Source organism: Pararge aegeria, chromosome 7 (assembly GCF_905163445.1).
Source record: "Pararge aegeria chromosome 7, ilParAegt1.1, whole genome shotgun sequence".
Classification (NCBI taxonomy): Eukaryota; Metazoa; Arthropoda; class Insecta; order Lepidoptera; family Nymphalidae; genus Pararge; species Pararge aegeria.
The window spans coordinates 9579980-9602456 of NC_053186.1; the positions used below are offsets into that span (position 1 = coordinate 9579980).

The following is a 22477-nucleotide window of genomic DNA, read 5'->3' on the forward strand; positions in this document are numbered from 1 at the left end:
CATGCGTAGATTAAAATAAATACGAAATTGTGTTAAAAATGACTAGGGGGCAATAACATAGGTACATAGCAAATAAGTTTATATAATAGAGATCCGTTTGGATTCACACAAAGTTTTAAACACGTTTAAATTATTTTAACAGAGCACTGGTAACAGTTGCCTCTGAACAAAATAAAATATCAAAAGTAGCCCTTTAAAAGAACTATTCTATTTTTTACTACGACTAATTTGACTTTTTTTACCTCCATCATAACATAAACCTTCAAGCTGTATTTTATTTCCTTGTTTCATAATTATAATCTTTATTTTAGTGACGTAATTTATTTCTATTTGAAAAAGATCAAGCGAATATTGTGTTAAGTTTTGTCATGTAGAATCCAAACGGTTACAAACATCCTTATTTAACATAGAAAGAATACAAAAGAAAAGTGAAGCGTAATTAGAGATTCGATGTTACTAACACCGAACTTTAAAACTAATCAAAAAGTGACAAAAAATAAAGCTTTTCATACAAGGCATACATTACTTACACTAAACTAATAAATTAATATATCGCAATGTTTTCAGAGATTTAGAGAGTCTTCGGCATCTTTTAGAAAAATAATTATTTGAATTTATAATTAAAAAACACTTTAAATACTAGTAGTTGCCCACTGCGAACACCAAATTCACTCACTCATTCACATGAATTACAATGCAATATGGTCATTAGGTTATACAGCAAAGCCTTGTTACTACAGCTATATGGATCATACATATATTTAATAAAATATACACGTCTTATGACTTCAAAATATAGTTTTCATACGTTTGTTAAAGAAATACGAGAGTATCCGAATGCCATAATGACTTTAAAGATAACTAAACAGTTTTGGTCAGTCAGATCAGATTGGTCGAAACAGGTTTAATACATTAACTTTTCGTTTTTTTAAGAGTCAAAAAAGATAAAAATTAAGATTACCGAAGACTCCACTAGAATTCACAAATATTATACAAAAATCACTGCTAAAGTTAAGTCTAACTTCAATTCCTAAAAATGTAAAGAAACGATTTAAAGCTATGCTAACATTTACTGGATCTAAACAACAGAACAGGTTTACTAAACACATTTTGGTATAACAATACTAAAAAGATAGGTATAGAACCTAAAAGTCTCCGCCCATTACTGTGGCATCACCAATGAATAATCAGTACACCAAGATACGAATGGTCTTACCATTTCAATTTAATAGATTTATCTCTATAGGGTCAAAACTAGGTTTTATTTAGGGGTGCGTTTTACTTTGACAGTATGCGATTTTAAAGCCATAATTTTTTTTTTTACAAATTGTTTTTTTCAGAATAATAATAATAACAATTACGGTCAGATCGTTTTGATGCATACAGCTTGAGGTCATCCATACACAGTTACTAAACAATGGCCCAAGATTCTTTACAGAAGTGTTAAAAAATCACACAAATACGCATTTTATATAGTAATTATAGTTGTAATTTTTTATTGTACTAAATTGCGAGGGCATGTTTAAATTTATGGCAACTTTAGGGCATGTTTACAAAATTGGGTACTTTTTTGCTATGTTAAATGAGTTTGGTATAAAACCTTATCCTATCCTTAAAAGAATTAAACAATAAAAGAACAATTTGGGCTCTTTGTAATGAGCGGAGAGCTATAACAAGCCTTGCCCGTCAAATGTATTAAATTTAAAAACTTACATATAAATGAGTTGTTAATATTAGTCTTTGTGTATTTACATGAGAAGCTCAATAGTACGACTCTGGCACTGGTCATTAGAGCCAGGTGAAGTGGTGTTTCATCATTTCAAACTATGCCTTATTGAAATAATGACAGCAATTTAGATGCAATCCGCATCTAAGCTGGCCGTTCTGAAGTAAATCACAAGTGGCTTCGCTGATAAGTTTTTAGAAGTTTTAAGTTTTGAGTAGTTTTAATAAGATGGAACTTCCTGAAAGCAACTCCAGCTAGGCTAAGTATGATTGTGTGAACTGTACACAAATGTCTGTGATACATTACAGGTCTGAAATTACTGTATCCTTTTTCAGTGCACATTATGAAAAAGTTTCATTCTCTAAGATTGATCCACTGTTAAATATTGAGAGGCTTCGGCCGTGGTTACCTACCCACCGACAACGATGTGTCGAAAGCGATTCAGATTTCTGATTATAGATTTCCTGTAGCCGAGATCGCAGTCAAAAGCTTACTAGTAAAAAAATAAAATATTGATGTTGGCTATTAGCTTTTGCTCGCGTGATCATTCGTCTTTTTAGGGTTCATTAAAATCCTGAGAGAATAGTATGATCCTTGAGCAAAAGTATCCTATGTTCGAAGCGATCTCTATGCAAAATTTCGCCAAAGGTTTAGCTCCCGGGAACGTTCTGCTGGTTAAAATTACTCTTGCACATTTGCATATTTTAGCGAACACCAGTATAACATCAGAAAATCAGGAGGAATCGTCGATCATTAAACGACCTTTTTTTCCCAGACATGGATATAACACACATAGGGAACTGACGTCTTTACTATGTTCCCTACAAACACTTTTAGAGATACAAATAGACCTGTAAATTTAGTTGAGATTTGTGTACAGCTAAATGAGCTTGCGTCTTAACAATGTCTGATTTACTATATCCTATTCGACGTATGGATTATTGACGTCGATTTACACCATTGAAGAATCATCATACCGCATACCGTTGCGTTTATAAATACCAATGTTAAGTTCAAACAAAGTTGATTTTTTCTCCGGCTTGTAGCTATTTTGAACTATGACAAAACAAAAGTTAAAGTATACTTTTACTTGATTGCGAAACAAGTGTGGTTTCCCAATTTTTTACGACTGACTCGGATCTGGGTTCTAGTATTATGAACCTCAATACCATAGACTATATTAAGTGGTAAACGAGAAACCCATGCAAAAAAGATCACTATTAAGTTAATAAGAATTAAATGTGCGTCAAATAGAACATAATAGATTGACATGTTAAAATTGCTGCCAGTTTTCATCTACCATATTTATATATCTTTTGTAATGTTTTATGTTTATTTGTTAACTAATTATTAATCTTCTAACGAAAACCTCATACATATTAAGATCGACTGTTTCTGTGTAAGTAGATACATGGCAGTGTTTATGTATAGAATTGTATTATTTAAATTAAAAAATATATATGTGCCATGTCTATAGAATTACTTGTTACAATTTCTAAATTTGAAATACATATCAAAACTTGCGAAACGGCTGTGCAGAATGAATTTTTGATATGTATCTTAAATATTTAAACAGTGTAGATACATCGTGTTAAAGACCCGTTAAACTAACTGCGCAGTATGAGTATTTTATACAAATTACATAAAAGTGAGCCTATTTATATATGTAAGCAGTGGCGTGCATCTCATAGATGCAAATAAGCAGTGCATACCCTTACCTCAGGGCCTCTCAGACCATAAGGACGACCTAAAATTTAAAGCTTAAAAAAAATTAAACAATTAATAGAAAACTATAAAAGCGCCATCTAGTTAAAACCGGCCGCACTTCTATGTAAATCAATGGTCAAGTCCCGTGTCATGGTTTAGAACTAAAATCGACAAACTGCATAATATTTCGATTATATTTTGATTTTTAATTGTAAACAGTATCCCTAAATAAAAAGTAACGCTATAAATATAATTTAAATCATAATATTAGCTGGGGTTTTCACGATTAAGTATCCATTGCCGGGTAAATCGTTTATTCGTCGCTCGAATTAATTCGCCGCGCCGCCGCAGTCTCCATAGAAGCACGGCACGGTTTTCCAGGTTTCCAGTATAGGGATTTCGCTTGTGTGCAAATCTTAAAAGCACTGCTTACGGAAATTAGAAATCCAAATGTATGCTTTGTTTTTTTATAAGCACATTTAATTTGCTTTGTTTGTTTATTGTTTTAAACGGCAATAATTCATTTTTGTAATTAAAAAATGTATCAATGAATTTCATTACATTCAAGGTCTTTAGAAATTTATGAGTACCTAATTTGTTCAAAAAGTATATTAAAATAACCAAATTAAAAGTTGCCGAATTATGTTAAATAAATAATTAACGTTTACCAGGTGCCATTGGTAACTGATGAAGTAATATTATTTTTATTTATTGTTCAAATAACAACTTTTATTAGCATTTGTGTACTAAGAAAATATTACGGACATATTTTGACTATGATATTCTCATTATCGCTGGCGATCGCTAAGCGCCATTATTGTTTACCTTTTACCTTCTATCATAACAACTTATATTCACTGAATTAGAATTAAATACTGTTTTTTTCGTTTGCTGTACGGTTGTTTGTATATAGTTACAATTATTATTGTTAACATTAACCTATGTGACAGTGTACTGTTTGTAAATGATCGTGAGGAATATGCTTAGTGTAAGAAAGTTCTTATGTTCGGCGTGTGATCTGATGGCTCAGTGTGTTTGGAAAATGTAGGTAAGTTTAGAGCTAATTCTTAACTAACGTTTTATTATTCGTAAAGGAAGGAATGCACCTACAAGGAGCGGCACGTAAAAAGGGCTCTGACTTACATAAACAGGCGAATAGCAGTGATCAGTTTTTTGTTTCATTATTTATTTATAATAATACCTATGTTTGTTTATTGTTTACGCTAAAAAAACATTTAATGTAATTGCCGCAATGGCAGACAATTTTAAAAACTCGCTGGTCGGTCGTATCAGAGCTTACTATACTGGACATAGGAGATGATGAGAAGATCTACATGGGTATCACAAAAAAAAGTTAGGTTAGGTACCTACTCACAAGTAAAATTATACAGTAACATCAAAATAGCATGTTCAGTACCTATTTTTTTTAATGCATACCCTGACCGAAAACCCTATGCACGCCACTGCGTAATACGTAAGGGTAGGCTTTTATAACACTTACAATACCTATCCTTAAGTTTTTTATAACTTGTACTGGAGATTTTCTTAATTTTATATCATCTGCATACCCTGTGCATATCCTCTATGCACGCCACTGTATGTAAGTTACAGGTGTTTACACTAAATAAACATTTACTACCTAATATAATCGCACGCATTTACATGCAATTGTAAAAATTGCCTACCGCGCAGATCAATCCATACGGGTTTTAAACTGATGCAACCTTTAATTACAGCACAAATATCAAAAAGAAAGCATAGTTCAACTAAATCTATGAAAAAATTCGATCCAAAGTTAACAACCACGATTACAATTACCATTGTTATTAAAAAATTAAAAAAAGCTTATAATTAAATAAAGGCAACTTAAAATTAGCATTGAAGCAATAAATAACCTAAATCTAATGTCATGAATTTTAATCTACAATCGTAAAATATATTTAGGGACAGGACTAACTTTACGACAGTTGCTAGTATCACACTATAAAGTATAGTAGCAAATTTAATAATCAAGGAGGTCAATCAACTACTTGATAATACTATTATTATATTGCATTTTTTTTAGTTAATTTTGATAAGCATTTTCAGAATTAACTTTTATAGGTGCACAATGTAACCTACACATTGTCTGCATTGTAAAAATGTGGCCCAGACTACACGTGTGCTTTTGTGACCTTTCAAATACGACTTGAATTTAACAGAGAATAAGAGATTCGAGAATAATATACATAATTTCGGTATTTTTGTGTCTTTTACGTGCCAAATCACAGCATTTGCATTGTTAATACAAAATAACAGTAATTCGGATTGTTCTTATCCTAATCCCTAAATAAAGCTAATTTCCAATGATATTTAACTTTAACGCAATTAGCGACTATGTCCTAGCTAGTCCATTTTTATTTTCAACTATAATCAGAATGTATAGTCAGAAGTCAAAGTTTTCTCTCAGATGTTTTGAAGTTATACTTCTTTTGGCGTGTTAGGGAAAAATGGTGAGGTCAATTAATGGTCACAAAAAAGAGACACCATGAAGTTAGCTATAGTCAACATTTTAGTTTTTCTAAAAAAGGTTTGACGATTACTTTCAGTAATTCAAACAATACCTTTTTTCTATTGTTAATGTAATTTTTACTGCAAACATAGAATAAGGCGAACGATAAAAATTTTTAAAAGACTTGTCGTGTTACGCCAAATAAGTATAACTTCTAACTTCTAACGCGTGTAACAAGAGTACACACACTTTTTTTTTCTTATTGTAAGTTATCTTAAACTTTTGCCTATAGCATGCATAGCTTAAGCAAAGGCTTCATGGTAATTAGCAATGATTTATTATGATAAAAAAGCGGCAAGCCACGCACACTTTACAAAATACTTAACTTTGAAGTCAAATTTTACTCCCGTTAAGATCTGAAGCAGAAAGGAAATACGCCAATGACGTCAATAGCAAAAATCAGCCGCATGGTACGCGACAATGTCGTTAGCAATGCATGCTATTATTCTGTTATTTGCATTTTAAGCGCTCAAAAATACGTCGAACGCCCTATGAATTTGCTAATGTCCCACAAACAGTTGTCTTACAAAAACTGAGGAAAGTATGTCCAGACCGAATCAGTAAAGACTGACTTTATTTTTTTCTCTTGTCCAGACTAAAATCGGTCGTCGGCGTTAGGCCTCAATGAGTTTGGAGGTAAATATCGACATTTCACGAACTTAGAACGTTTGTCTACTGTTGCCGAGGAGAACGAGGCTCGTTGTAGTATACATAGACATAAATTCAAAATTTTCGCCTTCCAACTTACAATACCACTATATTTATAAACACATTTCACAGTACCGTCTCAGTAAAAGCAAGACTGAACCACGAGAGCGTTCGTGGTGGATCACGCATACCCCATTTTTTCTAATCCGTCTTTTATGTAATAACAGAATTTAAAAAAATGTGTATTCAACAAATTACAAACGAAATAAGTATGTTTTTATTGTTTTAAAACAATCTTTAAACTAGAAAATAACGAAAATATTGTTTACCAAATGAGACGGGTAAGAAATAATCGACTACAGTTGCGAAGTCGACCCTAATTAGTCCCTTATCTCGTTTCTCGGTGTCGGCGGCAGTGGACAAACACCCTTAAGCGTAACGCGGTGTTTTAATTAACTCCCATTGTCTTGTTTGTGTGAACGCGTATGAACTATGAGCCTAACCGTAAACAATCATCAGTCGACGATCAGCTCTCGCTCGGTGAGGTCGTCTATACTGGGCTCCTCGATAACAGACTCCGTACGCTCGATGTCCAAGGCGTCCACCTCGGTTGCTTTAACACTGAAAATAAGAAATGCGATTGTGTAAGGAAATAACATAATGGTGACTGAAAGGCCTTCGATAATTTAGTTATGTATCGACTCAAAACAGCTACAAAACTTTATGAACGCTGGTTCAACTCCACCTTACTTACGGTCAACCAAGCTTGAACAAATATTGGATAGAAGCAGGCGTTACTTTGCGGAATTCCATAATATATTATGTAAATAAAGATTAATTTGTTATACTTACTCCGCGAAAAGCAGGAGAATCTCTGTGGTGTAATTTATAATTACTCTAATCCTTATACTCCACACGAAGTGTTGTTAAGACAATTCTTAACAATTCATTGTAAATTCAACATCTAAGGATGCTCCGGTTTCGGAGCGAAGCGTGGCGTAGACACCAAACAGATCTGTTTTGTGTCGACTATAAGGATTGGAAAACTTATAAATTACACAATAAACATTCTCGTGCTTTTCGTGGAGTGTAGCAAATTAAGTTAATTTTAATAATAAGCGTGAACCAATCGACCTTGAGTCTTGAACCAGAAGCGGTGGCAGTGGTTACAACTTCCATAGCACGTCAAAATTTTCGGAGTTAAGTGTTTTAAGCGCATGCTTTAACGGAGAAAAAAAAACATCGTGAGGAAACCTGCTCGAGGTCTACGCGTCCGCACATTTTTATCGTTAGATACGTGCCCTATAGTTGACCGGTTATGGATTGACAACGATGATATTGTATTAATCTTTAAAAACCGGCAGTGAAGCAGCGTGGAAGGTCCTTAAAACCATCTCTTATATAAGATAGGAGACCTGTTGGCCGTTAATAGGCTGACGATGAAATAAAATAATAATAAAAAACTTAGCTAATGTGTATGATATCAAAGAATAAAAATCTTTTTTACTTCTTGTCTTAGGAAGCGGTGGTGGTAAACGCGGTCGACAAACTAACTTAAAAAACGCGCGAGCAAGCTCATGGTTTAAACCCCCGAATGGGTTCGAAAGTAATCGGAGCAATCTCCGAAGTAAATTCACTTCATTCGGATGGGTTCGGCTATCTGGACACAGTAAAAATAACTTTACTCGAAACAGTTTTCATTCTTGTACTACTTAAGCAAAGGTGTGTTCTCATGGTTCGTTTAGCGCTTGGTATCCTTTGTCTCTATGTCGTTCTCAGGTGTGAGGAGACAATGGTGGCGGGTTACTGAGTGATTCGGTGGGAGTTCAACTTAGCTACTAAAATATTTTGTATGTAACTATTGTAATAAGTTAATAAAGGTGTAAATATTTTTTATCACATAAAATTAATAATTCTGGAAATAAAAATTTTAGAAAATTATAAAAAATATATTAAATTCAAAACAACTTACAGTAGTTCGTTGTGAAGCGCGGAAGCGGCCGGCACGGTGGCTGAGATAGCGAGCGATTGCGGCCGGCGCAGCCAACCACATCTCTCCTCCTGCGACATATTGTTTATTTAGTCCGACCCACGTTTGAGCAGCGAAAGGTATTTGCTCTACATCCCTAGAACTCTCTGCTATCAAAGAAGAAGCAGTGGTACATGAAATGGAGGAGAACTTAAACTTTCCATCATCTATGTACTTTCTTCGCAGCGGAAGAAAAGTTATTACTACAATAAATTTTGACTTTAACATCTCAACAAAAAAAATGACAAAATTACCTGTAACATGTTCATGTTCTAACTAGTCAATCGATTAAAGCTCTTATAAATACGCCACAATAACACATTTTCTGTTACAAATGAAAGGTTACGTTACTACATATATAGTATTTCAACCGTCATTTATATTCATAGGCATAAAATATGAATCCTCGTAAAAGTAATTTTACTACTTAAACAATCTCATGGATATTAATTTTACTTAGATGTTATTTAGACGTTTAGTATACGATATAATCAAAAATTCTAATACGTAAAAAAGGGGAGTTTACGTCTATGAGTAATGAATTACCTGTGTGGCAAGCTTTGGTTGTATAACATTTCGTTATGACCCAATATTAACGTGGAATAAACAGGAGGGAACAACTAAAACGATAAAACTTAACTAACTTAAACAATAAAAAAAGCTTTGGTGCGAACTGCTCTAGGTTCATAGCTTAATATAAATAAACTGTGAGATGGTGATAACAAAAAAAAAATACCCGGCTAAGTTTGTTGTGGGCTCTTCTTAGACCAGTGCGCGTTTGGAACCCTCGTAACTTTACGTTTAAGTTGGCGAACGAAATTATCACCATCCCCTTACAATTATGTAAACATATGTATGAACGCTTCATAAGTGCCAATTATAGGCCTACTTGAATAAAGAAATTTTGAATTTAAATTTGACTAAGTCTAGCAGTGCACTGTTGAGGACTATAAATGATAATGAAATTATCACCAAGGTGTTTACCTGCGGCGTTAAAACTGCGACGATGTCTGTCTGGGTAGCCACTGGTTCCGCTCGGTTTCTACAGCGCACCGCGTGCAACACTTCTTGCATACAACTTTGCAGCTCCACCACCTGAACACATGTACCGAAGGTTACCCAAATACTTTAATTTTTGACGTGACAACGTCTTATAATTCGATGGAGCCAGCTGCACGCACGAAAAAACATGACTCATGCAGCGTTACCTCACTTTGAGGCGTTCCATTTAAGGCTTGAAGTGCAAGCAAGAGCGTGGAACGATCGACAAAGAGGCACAATCGGCCTCCGCGTTCGACATCTGTCTCTCTCCTACTTGAGTGAGCGATGCCTCCGCGTGGAGAGCTGCTATACAATAATACATTTACATGTTTTCGTCAAGTATGAATTGCAGTGAAAAGTGAATGTGGCAATTTTTCATAACAATTGACATAATTGTATTTCATGCGTACAAATAATTGTAACTTGATCAATTCAATTGCGATTTCCATTTACCTTCTTGTCTTTATCCATACATATCTATCAAACATATAAAATTAAAATTTTCTTTTGAAAAATGCAACCATTCCATCAGTATTTTCTTATGGCGTTGTCACGTTCAACTATCGTCAGTAAACTGACTTTACAGATCATCGATTTTTTTTTTTCTTTACAAGTCAGTCCCTGACTGCAATCTCAACTAATGCTAAATGATAATGCACCGAAAGCCAGTGCTTGAAAATCGAGCAGTCCAGACCCCCGGCCAACGTGCTTAGGATTTCATTATGGGAGGCTCGCAAACGACTCCAAAATGTTGCGATTCGCGATCTCATTATCGCAAAGAAATCAGGTACTCCGGCCCTAGCGAACGTGTCCGACGCGCTGCAGTACCTTGGCAACTTCATCAAGATACGATAAGCATTAAGCATTGTGTGCACCTGGCTTATAAACAGTTCGTTTGACATTTACTTTACCTGTGCTTGCAAATTAACACAAGTTTCCGTTAGATGCCTCAAGGCCTCCGTATTGTCTTCCGATTCTGAATCCTTGTTCTTTGGGTCTGAAAGAGATATTAATGGCATTTATATTATAAGTATAGATTATATGACATCAAATATACAACGTGTATACGAATTACGAAATAGTTATGAAGGGTGCATAAGTACCTTTCATAAGGAATCACCCTGTAAAAATATTAAATTAAAAGAAGCATACTTATTATTCCATACAAAATAATTCAAAACATTCTAAATGTTTAATTATGACAACCCTATTGAATATAAAATACCGACACGTGCGTAGTACCTACACTACGCGACGCGTACGTAATAAAGCTGCAGGAGTCATATGATTTTAATTTTGCATGAGTTGTTAGGGTGCATCTAACTTCTTTCAGTAAAAACTTTAGCAGTGATTTACTTAAAAACTATTAGGTTTAAAGTTTCACGGATAAGTCTCAGAAACAGAATGTAATATATCTCTGAAGCCTGTGAAGTATTATTTCGGTTTTCGTTTACACGTTGTTTATTTATCTATTCCGTCTACAGTTATGTAGATAAGCGTAGGGCAACAATTAAAAAATTACCAATAATAAAGTTGAATGCGGGTTAGTACCTATAAGTATAATCTCACCAATATTTTGTAGTGTAGACACCTTCTTCCAGAGAGCGTTGATAGCTTGCATTTGTAATTGCTGTATTTTCCTCTCGCTTTCTAACGCGGCCTTTGTCGCTTCCATGTCGCATGTTAACCTTCTTGAAAGACAAATAAATAATATAAATAAAGATAAATACATACATAAAAAGATAAAAAGGGTTAGAAATTATAAACATGTCAGTTATCTTGGTTATATATTAAACACGAGAAAATAATATTTTCTAGAATATAGTATTGAGATATTTCATCTGATTACGAGCGATGTGTCGGCGTTATCAAACCAAGTCAAGTATAATAATCAATACACACGTGTTTCAATCTAGATGTTTATTTAACACGAGGGAGGACAAAACTAAATTTAAGAATGCTTTATCAGCATAAACATAACATTCAATTAGGTACATACTTAAATCAAATGAAATATCTTAGAATGCGGTAATGTAAAGTAAGAAAAACACGAGTGTTTAATAATGAGCCAGTGTACTAAAAAAAATATCATATACATATATACACTAAACTTACTGTATATGTTGCCTGGCCCTCGCCGCTTGGATCGCATGTAGAATCCTCAGTGTATCTTTATTGAGATTCCTACTCCGGTATCCCCTCCACATCTTCTGTATGGTGACTGCTGCCATTGTTTCGACGCTCATCTTCTTCTGCCGCCTCTGATTCGACGCGAGCTTTATCACTTCCAGTTTATCCGGGTCTATTTGATCTGTATTATCTTTCGTTAAACCTGAAAATCCATAAAATAAATCAATGTGCCATATTTCTATTACTATAATATTCCCAGATTTTTGCAGCAGTAATTTTATTCGATTATAGAGTTCTTGGGCGAATAGGGTTGGCCTCAAAAATGGTTAAGTATTAAGATTTTTTGTAAATAAATTAAAAAAGAAAACGTACGGAATTATATTCTCTTTCATAACTTACCATTAATTTTTTTATCTATCTCGATTTTTGTTAAACTTCCTTTGCGTTCGATTTTGGACTTTAACTTCGGGGACGAGGTAGCACTTTTGGTTAGCTTTGGCGAGCCTTTTATGTTCTTGTTTACTGATTTTCTCTCTTCATTAACGCTGCTGTTTGAAGATTGTGACGATGTATTTGAGACGTTGGCAGAGTTTGTCTTTGGTATGGTTTTCTGTATGTCGAATATTGGATCTTGGTAGTCTGGACTCATAAGTGATTCAGGAACAGGTACCATTTTCGAAGCGGCTTCTAGTGAATGGTTTATTGCTTTCAGTTGTTGTGGAAGTTGATGTGGAATTTGTTGTTGATGTTGATGATTTTGTTGTTGTTGTTGATGTTGATGATTTTGTTGTTGTTGTTGTTCTGTAAGGGACACACGCAGGGGGTGAATAGACTTCTATTGCCATATCGTACAAAGGTATCTCATTGAAAAGATAAGAAATATCGCCTTTGGCTGTAAAACATGTTAAGAGCATATCCAGAAGTATGATGTATGTAATCAAAAACACGTATGAAAAATGGTGTTCACGGAACAAAATACCGCACAAAAACCAGTTAAGCTCTAAATTCCATTCAGAAGATTCTAATATAAATAAATACCAGATTGATTTTGTATGTCAAAATTTAGTAGCAGGTAAACATTATTAAAAAAAAAGTTCTGTAAAATCTTGCTTTAGAGAATACAATGTCACGAAGCAAATGAATACCTGATTGACCTGTGTTACCTGTGAGTCTATCTTGTCTTTGGGAATGTTGCGGGCTGTCAAAAGTAGATGGCGGTGTGGGTAATTCCCCGGAACAAGACATCGACATCATGTGCGAAGGAGAGCCAGTTTTATGTATACCTCCATGGAAGCTCGAGCTAAGTCGGTCTGGCGATCTACCCATATTCCTTTGAGACATCCTCGCTGCAAACATTATAGATTTGACTAACTGAAGCAGAGTATAGTCAAGAAAAAGACTCTAATTTTATAATCGCGTAATTAATACACGTAGACAATAAAAAAAATATTGTTTCTGCCAGTTTGTAGTCAAACGTACTAATTTTTTACTTATTAACGACTTAGAAAGGTGACGAATTCAAAGAGGTTTATGAACATTTTATTATTAATTTAAAGTATCTCATTATAAAAAAATATTTTGTACAGTATATATTTGCTTTTTATATAACGCCCAGGTAACAAAACTTTAAAAAAAATGTTTGAATAAGACATAATAATTCTTACAATGCATTACTTATGAGCATGAACATCAAACAAATTAAAACCACCTTTTTCTAAAAAACTATTTTAAAAATATTCAATTTTTACACGCATTTTATTAGCTTCACCTGTATGTTTGTAACCGTCTCCTCAGGACTAAATTTTTGACTTTTTTCTCGAGGACCGATGACAATATACTAATTTAAAAAGATTATTCCATTTTACAGTTTGCAAAATAAGATTTTTGTTCATTTATATAATTTTCATCTATAAGGCAGGAATTATGTTAATTTTAATTTACAACCATTATCTTTCGCCGATTTATCTTATATTTACAAATTTGATCGTGGATGGGTAAGCGATTAATTTTGCTCTAATAAAAATAATAGTTTTAGGAAAAAATAAAAATCACGCATTTATAAATAAACTAAACTAAAAGGTAGAAATTAATTTGTTTTTTTATACCAAGTGTGATTTTTAGTTTTTTTTAACAATTAATTTATAAACTGGCAACTGGCAGATTCATTTATTTATATTTTGCTTAGCTTACATTGCATCCTGGGCGACTGTATTCTGGACTTAACTGGGCTGTGATTCTGATCCTTCAGTTGTTGTTGGTGATGTTGAGCCTAAAGAAATAAAAAGTCACTTTCAATGTTGTACTCTTCCTCTAGAAAAAGCTTCCAGTGCTCCGGCACTTACCTTACTGAGAATAAGGCGCAATTTCCTCTGATCTTCAGTCTCCAACGCATCAGCTGTCAGAGGGCACGTGGAGGCGAGGTATTCACATAACTCTCGTTGCTGGCCCGTATGAAAATGCCTGCCTTTGCCTTGGCTATATAACCATTCTGCTTTGAGACTGGAAAAAATACATTGGTGACAGTTGACCTGATGACTTACTACTGTAGATTCATTATCAACACCTAAACCAATTGTCGTCCACTGCTAAACATACTTATTTGAAGTTACAAAATCCACGGTTCTGAAAAAGCTTGTTTCCCGCCGCTCCCGGAGACTGGTTTAATGTCTGCCCATCTCGCTGGGGGTCAACCAACGCTGCGATTGTCAAGTGTGGAGGCCATTGTAGCTTAAAGCAGTATTATTTTTATATTGTTGATGAGGATGATTAATTAATTTATTTATTTGCATCGGAGAGTGCCCATATAAATGCACATAGAATAATATACTAAAATATCGGAAGAATTATATAAGAAAAAAAATAAATATATAATTGCATAATAATCTTAAAATATATACATTTTATAAATACAAAATGAAAAAATACATAAAATTCAAAAGGGCTTTTTACTACTGATATACATACATCATTTAAAACACCCTGCATAACAGGGACTTACTTTTACCGCTAAGGTAAAAGTAAGTCCCTGTTAACAGCGCCAAATAGATTGCAAGAAATTTTGGTTTATTTATTTATTAGTAAATAATATAAATAAAAATAATAAAGATTTAAAAATTATACAAATATATAAATATAAATAAAATATATATATATATATATATATATAAATATAACTATAATATATATATATATATATATATATAAATATATTACATATAAATACAAATAAAATATATAACATAAATATCTATATAAATATATTACATATAACATCCCCAATTAGTATGAAATACATAAATAATTATAATATTTATACAAAAAAATGCGTACCTCACAAATTATATTGGTGTGTATGTAATAAATGTATGTAATGGTGCAATTTAAAATCTACTGGCCCTGATTTAGGTAAAAACCTGTACCTTAAATTGTTGTCTCCGATGATTGAGTGCGTGTGTGAGTTTGCGGCGCGTAGGTAATTGTACTCGCTTATATGTTTGCTTATACAAGATAATTATTATATTAAATTATATAAAATTCAAAAAAATTCAAAATTCATTTATTTCAAGTAGGCCTAATATAAGCACTTTTGAAACGTCAAGTCTGTCTGTTTGTAGTGATTCTACCACCGGTTCGGAAGGCAGATTCTACCGAGAAGAAGCCGGCAAGAAACTCAGCAGTTGCTCTTTTCCAACATCAACAATTTACATTTTGTATTTTAACATTCATTTTTCTATCTTGTGAGAGCTGAAAGCGGAGCCGGATGCTTCCAAGCAACCTTGTCATTAAAAAATTCATCAATTGTATAGTAACCTCGCTCTAATAAATGTGTTTTAACAAATTCTTTAAACTTGTGCATTGGCAGGTCCAAAATCACCTTATATATATATATAAATTTGTTTTACAGGTGTATGTTTGTGTTTGTATGCATGTATGTATTTATGTATATGTGTGTGTGTGTGTGTATGAGTGTGTGTGTAAATGTGAGTTAGACTTTTACATATTAATTCGATCCTAAGACTTCCAGAAGTATTTCAGTTCCAGCATATGATTTTGTCAGTAGCCACTCTTTTACAGTTAATTTTATTTAGGGGGTATATATTTATATCTCTGTTGATTTTATTGTAAATTCTAGAGCTATTGATGTAGTACTGTCTCCCAGCAAGTTTACTTTTGTGCCTTTCTGTTTGAAAGATTAATTATAATTATAGTATATTTTATATTATAACATCCAGCGAAGGGCAAATAAAGAGAAAAAATAGTTCTTAAATTCAACGCGATTTCAAACTTATATCGTTCATTCTATAACGATCTGTCAGGACCATTCTTTAACTAAACGCTTGCTTTAAGCTAAAAGCTGCGTAAATATAAGGAGTGATCCTCCCTACGAAGGACTTTATTACGGCAACTCACCTTTCTATAGCGCTGACGATAAACCCGTCGATAGATTTGACACTCATAATCCAATTCAGAACAAATGGACGATAGTCGAATCCCCTGAGTGGTATTTTAAGAAAACTAGAAAGTGCTATAATATAGTATACAAATAAGTCGGGTTAAAAAATCTTTATTAAGCGGTGATAGCCCAGTGGGCAGGACTTCGACTTCACTTTCGAGGGGCCGGGTTCCAATCCCAACACGCACTTCTAACTTTTCTAAGTTATGTGCGTTTTAAGAAATTAAAATATCACTAGCTTCAACGGTGAAGGAAAACATAGTAAGGAAACCGGAATGCCTGAGAGATCTCCATACCATCCACAACAGGTGTCCATGGTGTCCATGGTGTCCACCAATCCGCACTGGGGCAGCGTGGTGTACGACAGCCTTAACCCCTTCTCATTGGAAGAGATCCGTGGGCCGAATGAAAGAATCTTTATACATTATTTCTCGCGCTTCAGCGCGACTTCTACGCCGTACCGTTAGGAAACCGTGTCATGTACATGAGGCCTTTGAGTAAATCGTCTAGAATCTTGAGCGTATAGAAGGTGCAAAAGGATACAGCTTGTCTTTGCCGGCCAGCGCAACGCACGGGTTCCCTTGCACGGAGAAGCTGTCGAGCGCCGACAGGTGCACCAGGTGCGACACCTCGTTTAGATCCTGGATGTTGTTGTGCGCCAGTCCAAGGTGCGAAAGGTGCGGCGGCACGTAGCGGTCGCACTGTCGCAGGTCCATTATGCGGTTGCGCTCCAGGTTCAGATGCTGGAAGTTAAAGGGCCATCGTACTCTTGCACTTAATCACACAAAGTCAAAGTCATAGTCAAAAATATCTTTACTCTAATAGGTAGCACTTTTGATGCGAACAGAGAGAGTGATGTAGTGAGATTATACATATTCGTAAATTAAAGCTACGAGTGTTCCAATCGCGTCCTGGTCTAAGAAGAAGCCCACAACAAACTTAGCCGTGTGCTTTTTTTTGTTATCACCTTCTCACATTGTGCAACCGGGTTAGAGCCGTAATTACAATAACGCTATTTTATCGATTACGTAGTCCTTTATACTATAATAGGACTTTCCTTAAGCTTACGTTTAACAAAAACTTTGAACTTCTTAAGAGACGTCTCCAAGATGACAATGGGTAGTTTATTGTAGAATCGTATGCAATTTCCTTTAAACGAATTATGAATTTTATGTAACATAGTATATTGCAGTTTATTCTTACTTCTAATGTTTAAATTATTGCAGTCACATTTCTTAAATTTAGAAATGTTTTTATGAACATACATTAAATTTTCAAATATGTACTGACTATCCACTGTAGTTATTTTAAAATCTTTAAATCTTTAAAACACACATAATTTAAACTTGAGCCTGAATTTGTTTTATAGTTAGTGTGTTTGGCAGAATGAATGTATAATCAAAACTTCAGTACAGAATTTGTGACTCTTAAACAGCATTAGGGCAATTTTTTTTAATTGTTATAGAGCGATAGTATGATGTTTTTCGATATGTTAAAGCGAATCCACGTTTGCGAGCTTGCAACACTCAAGTTCAAGTAGGCGTACTTTTGGAACGTTAAGTATGTCTGTTTGTCTCTAGTCTTTACCTAAGTTCTTTTAATATTGCAATATATAGTATTGCATTCACATAAATAATTATTAAATTACAGTTAATAAAAAGGTTACCTTTAAATTCTTGAGATACGAAATATCAGCAATAAATGATATCTGGTTGTTGGACAGGTCTAAATGCTCCAGGTGAATGTTGTGATTCAAATGTTCTATCGACTTTATGTTATTACCTAAAACAAAAATATATTCATCCATACAATTTTTGATATATATTAATATTATAAATGCAAAAGTGTAAATAAATAAATAAATATACTACGACAATACACACATCGCCATCTAGCTCCAAAGTAAGCGTAGCTTGTGTTATGGGTACTACGATAACTGATGAATATTTATATGAATAATATACATAAATACCTATAATATACAAATAAACACCCAGACGCTGAAAAACATTTCATCAAAAACAGTTCATCACACAAAACATTTCCAGTTGTGGGAATCGAACCCACAGCCTAGACTCAGAAAGCAGTTGGTTTGTTCTTACTTCACGCTCTAACTAAGCAACCAATCGACATAATTTTAGGCATAAGCACGAAGAGTAACGTACATTACTTTTTATCCCAGGGAAATGTATTACGCGGGCTACAGCTAATATTATTATTTATGTTCTTAATGGAGGACACGATTAATCCACTGGTTACTATGACCGACCGCAGATAAGCATAAAGGTGGAAGAGATATTCTTGTTCTTGATCGTATCCCCCTTTCTGTAGAATTAGCTGAACGTATATTTTCTTTGAAATTGAAGAATTTTCTTCTATTGAACTGCCCCTCCGCGATATTTCTTCAATTATTACTTAGTGTTTTTTATATCTCTATAGGTATATAAAAACTCGGATCCATAGCTTTAGTGGGATGTTAAATTGACTAACCTTCCTTCTTTTTTCAATTTCGACTAGTTGTTACGAAGGTTAGCGAGTTCGAACAAATAACAAACTCTTCAACTTAATTATAAATGTGCATACATACTGATAATTTTGAAAATTTATTTTGGAGGGTTATCTATACTGAAGCCGAACCTGTAATTTTATTAAATTTTTTCTGTCGGTATCTGTGCCGCGCATCACGCTGAAACTACTGAATGAATTGAAATGAAACTTGGCATGATTTGAGTTCATACTACGAGATAGGCCAAGGGATAACTTTTATACCGGACGTGTTTGACGATTTTATACCAAAACTCCGTCAAACATCATTATCATCGTAGTCTTTTTAGATTATTAGTGATAAGAGCTGAGACTGATGGATACAAAATTATCTTTCAAAATTGCGAGGACTATCACCCATCCACTTACTGACTTGGATCATCGTTAGCGTGGGTAAGCACCCAGCGCTATCTACTAATGTGTAGTGCTACTGTTTAGCCACACATTATTTGCAGTCGATTGTTATAGGGAATTAAAAGTATTTTAAATAAGGCAATACAGGAGTAGGTCCCCTGGTCCCGTGATTAGCGTGTACTGTGTGATTTAAGCTTCAAGAACAATAATACAGATTTATTAAGCGTCAACACCGCGGTTGTTTGTTTAAATATGTTCAAACTATCTGTACTTCATATCAAAGAACTAATATTGAGCACTACCAGTATGATTAAAAAAACTTTACGCTTATACTAAGTATATAGTTTTGACGGCCGTATGTAGCATTGTGCGGCGACCCTGCTTTCTGAGTCCAAGGCCGTGGGTTCGATTCCCACAACTGGAAAATGTTTGTGTGATGAACACGAATGTTTATAGGTATTTATGTATATTATGCATAAAAATATTCATCAGTCATCTTAGTACCCATAACACATGCTACGCTTACTTTGGGACTAGATGACGATGTGTGTATTGTCGTAGTATATTTATTTATTTATTTATCGAGGTAGGTATAGCAGTACGCTGCGTCCCGTAATTTACTCGAGCGAAGCCGTGGGGCACATCGAGAATGTACATATAGATAGATATAAATATAGGATTCGTGGAATTGGCGATAAAGTAAATGTGTTTTACCGTTTGCCCTTCTTTTGCGCACCAACGTTCATTCAAGTAGATCGGTGTGATTTTCTTATATAAAGCTTATGAAGAGAGTTAATTTTTATCCCCAGAAAACCAATCAAATTCAGGAGCAATGCTATGAAGGCTTATATTTACCCTTTTTTTAAATAAATCATTATATTGCCCATATAAAACCCAGATAGATGACAGAATATGATAACTTGATACATTCAAGTTTTGCCTTTCTTGTCTTAAAGAAACAATTAATTGAAGTTAAAATTAATAAATACTATATAGTCTGGTCACTCTAAACAGTGTTTAAAGAACATTACACCTACGTAAATAACAGATGATCTGTTGTAAGCTGAGCAGGTACTGAATTAACGAGAAGGACAAATTGCAATGCGCAACTAAAGAATAAATCAATCTATTTGTTTCCTCACTTAAAAGGTGTAAGTCATACATATTCATTGAGATGAGATGATTAACTGCAACTACAAAATAAACATCACCATCAAGCTGTAACTAACTCAATTTACATGTGAGTGATACTGCATCTATTTATCTGGAAAGATTCAAACTACGACATACGAGTAGTGGTTTTGAGTGGGCTGAATTTATTATCACTATGAGGGCTGTAAAATAATCACCAATGAGGGGGGATGTCAATCTAATACTGAGAGGTTTGGGCCTTAATTTAGAGTGAAGTTGGGCTATTTCATGTTTCGGGCGTAGAGTTTAGGGCACGAGTGTGTGAATGACTGGCATTGTGACTGTGATTAAAACTATAGTCTTGGTATGCAGAGGTGGTATATGCAGACCTATGCACTGCACAGTAAAACTTGTCCTTTTTTAAATTTATCCTTCTTCTCCTGTTCCTGGGCCTGTTTCCTGTTTTGCCACCTAAACATTTATTAATTTAATTACTATCTGTTGCTCCGGTTCTTTGACCACATTTATTATGGTTTTTTATCCAATCCTGTGGTAACTATTTATTTTCCTGGGATATAAAATAGCCTATGTCACTCTCTGTTCTTTCAACAATCTCTATGCCAAAAAATAAATTGATTAGTCGCTATTAAACAAACAAATGTCTGCATTTATAATAATAGCAAGGATTAGTATAGTATTTAAAGAAAACAAAAGATAATATCTTAATAAATTGGTAGGTCAATAAATTCCCTTTGAGTAGACTGAAGATAATAACTTACCAGCAAGTTTTAACACTTTTAAATAAATCAGGTCCTTGAGCCCCTCAATTTGAAGTATGCCATTGTTGCTGAGAGCTAGGATGCGGATATTTGTCATGCGGGATACCCCATGCATTCGCATCAGAAAATTGTTGCATATTGACAACTGAAACAAAGGAGAATTGTTAAATTGAAAAATCTTTAAAATTTAATTACAAAAGATTTACATTTAAGCTATATAATGATCACCACGATAAATACATAAGCGGTCTTATGGCCTTTGCACAAAATATCACTCCAACTTGATGCATTGCACAATGTAAGCTTTAAATCATGGGGCATCAAAGCAATTGTTTTAATATTTTTGTGCCTGCAGTTTAAAAAGAGTGGATAAGATGTTACTGATCCTTCTGCCCCATGTGCTTAAATTTCCATACTATTTTGTCTCAACGTGATTATGGTGTATGAAGACCTAATAGTCTTTATCAAACATAACTCTTCAAGATATATTGATTTGTATAACTTGATGTTTCAAACAATGTTGATAAGAACTCCATACAAAGATAAAAGAAAAATTCTCCCATGCAACCATCCCCATAATTTTTTTTAAACCTTTAAATACTAAAGTTTAATCAAAAATGATTAAACTTAAGTATAAATTCAATTGGGACTAGTTTCATCCCAATTAAATGTATTCAATGTCTTGTTTTGTTGCATACAGCAATGCTCACTTGCATGCCAGTCTATAGATAATAAATCTATCCTTCATCCTTCGCTACATATTCACTCAACCGGTGCACTTATATTATATTTAATATACTATTTATTATTAACATTAAATTACAATATAAAAAGACGAAAATTGGCTCACGTTTTCAACTCTGTTGTATGTGTCAATGTTGTCCAACCGTTGAAGCTCATTCTGGTCAAGGATTAGGTTGATAATTGTTTTAGCTTCCTCAGTAGGAGCCTTCTCTACTTTCTTCAATCCACGCCTTGATAAATCCAGGGTATCATTATTTGTATCGTCTGTAACATACACGTTGTATAATTATTATCTTTTATTAGTCAGACACTTCGCCTTATAAGAATTGCTCTTACCCATATTTCAATAAATTTTCAGCATAATTATTATTTTATAAAATACAAACGCTTCACGGTTTTTCACAAAGTCAACATTTCGTGATTTTGTAAATTAACGTTCAGGATCGAAATATCAAAACAAACAACTTGTCAATTTGTTTAATTGATTATCGTTTAATTGCTTTGCTACTAATTATGTTAAAAGCTTTTGACAATAACAAAAGTGTTACAATTTATGTAACGTTTGTTTTCTAGTCGGTAGAAAATAAAATACGCCACGCCTTTTTAAATAGGTTTTATTATATTTAAATTGCCGTTTAGG

The 22477-nt window shown here is 33.9% G+C and overlaps 1 protein-coding gene across 1 annotated transcript; it reads right to left on the reverse strand.

Moving 5' to 3' along the window:
* Nucleotides 1-6146: 6146 nt before the first annotated feature.
* On the reverse strand, nt 6147-22477 carry LOC120625412 (centrosomal protein of 97 kDa). Its single transcript, XM_039892467.1, has 16 exons — nt 22174-22477; nt 21944-22101; nt 21094-21238; nt 17952-18067; nt 16829-17028; nt 16243-16326; nt 14175-14331; nt 14023-14101; nt 12996-13178; nt 12232-12633; nt 11818-12034; nt 11272-11393; nt 10614-10699; nt 9646-9756; nt 8605-8693; nt 6147-7253 (listed from the first exon to the last, which is right to left on the reverse strand). The coding sequence occupies exons 1-16, from the start codon at nt 22175-22177 to the stop codon at nt 7148-7150; spliced, it is 2259 nt and encodes a 752-aa protein (XP_039748401.1). The 5' UTR covers nt 22178-22477; the 3' UTR covers nt 6147-7147.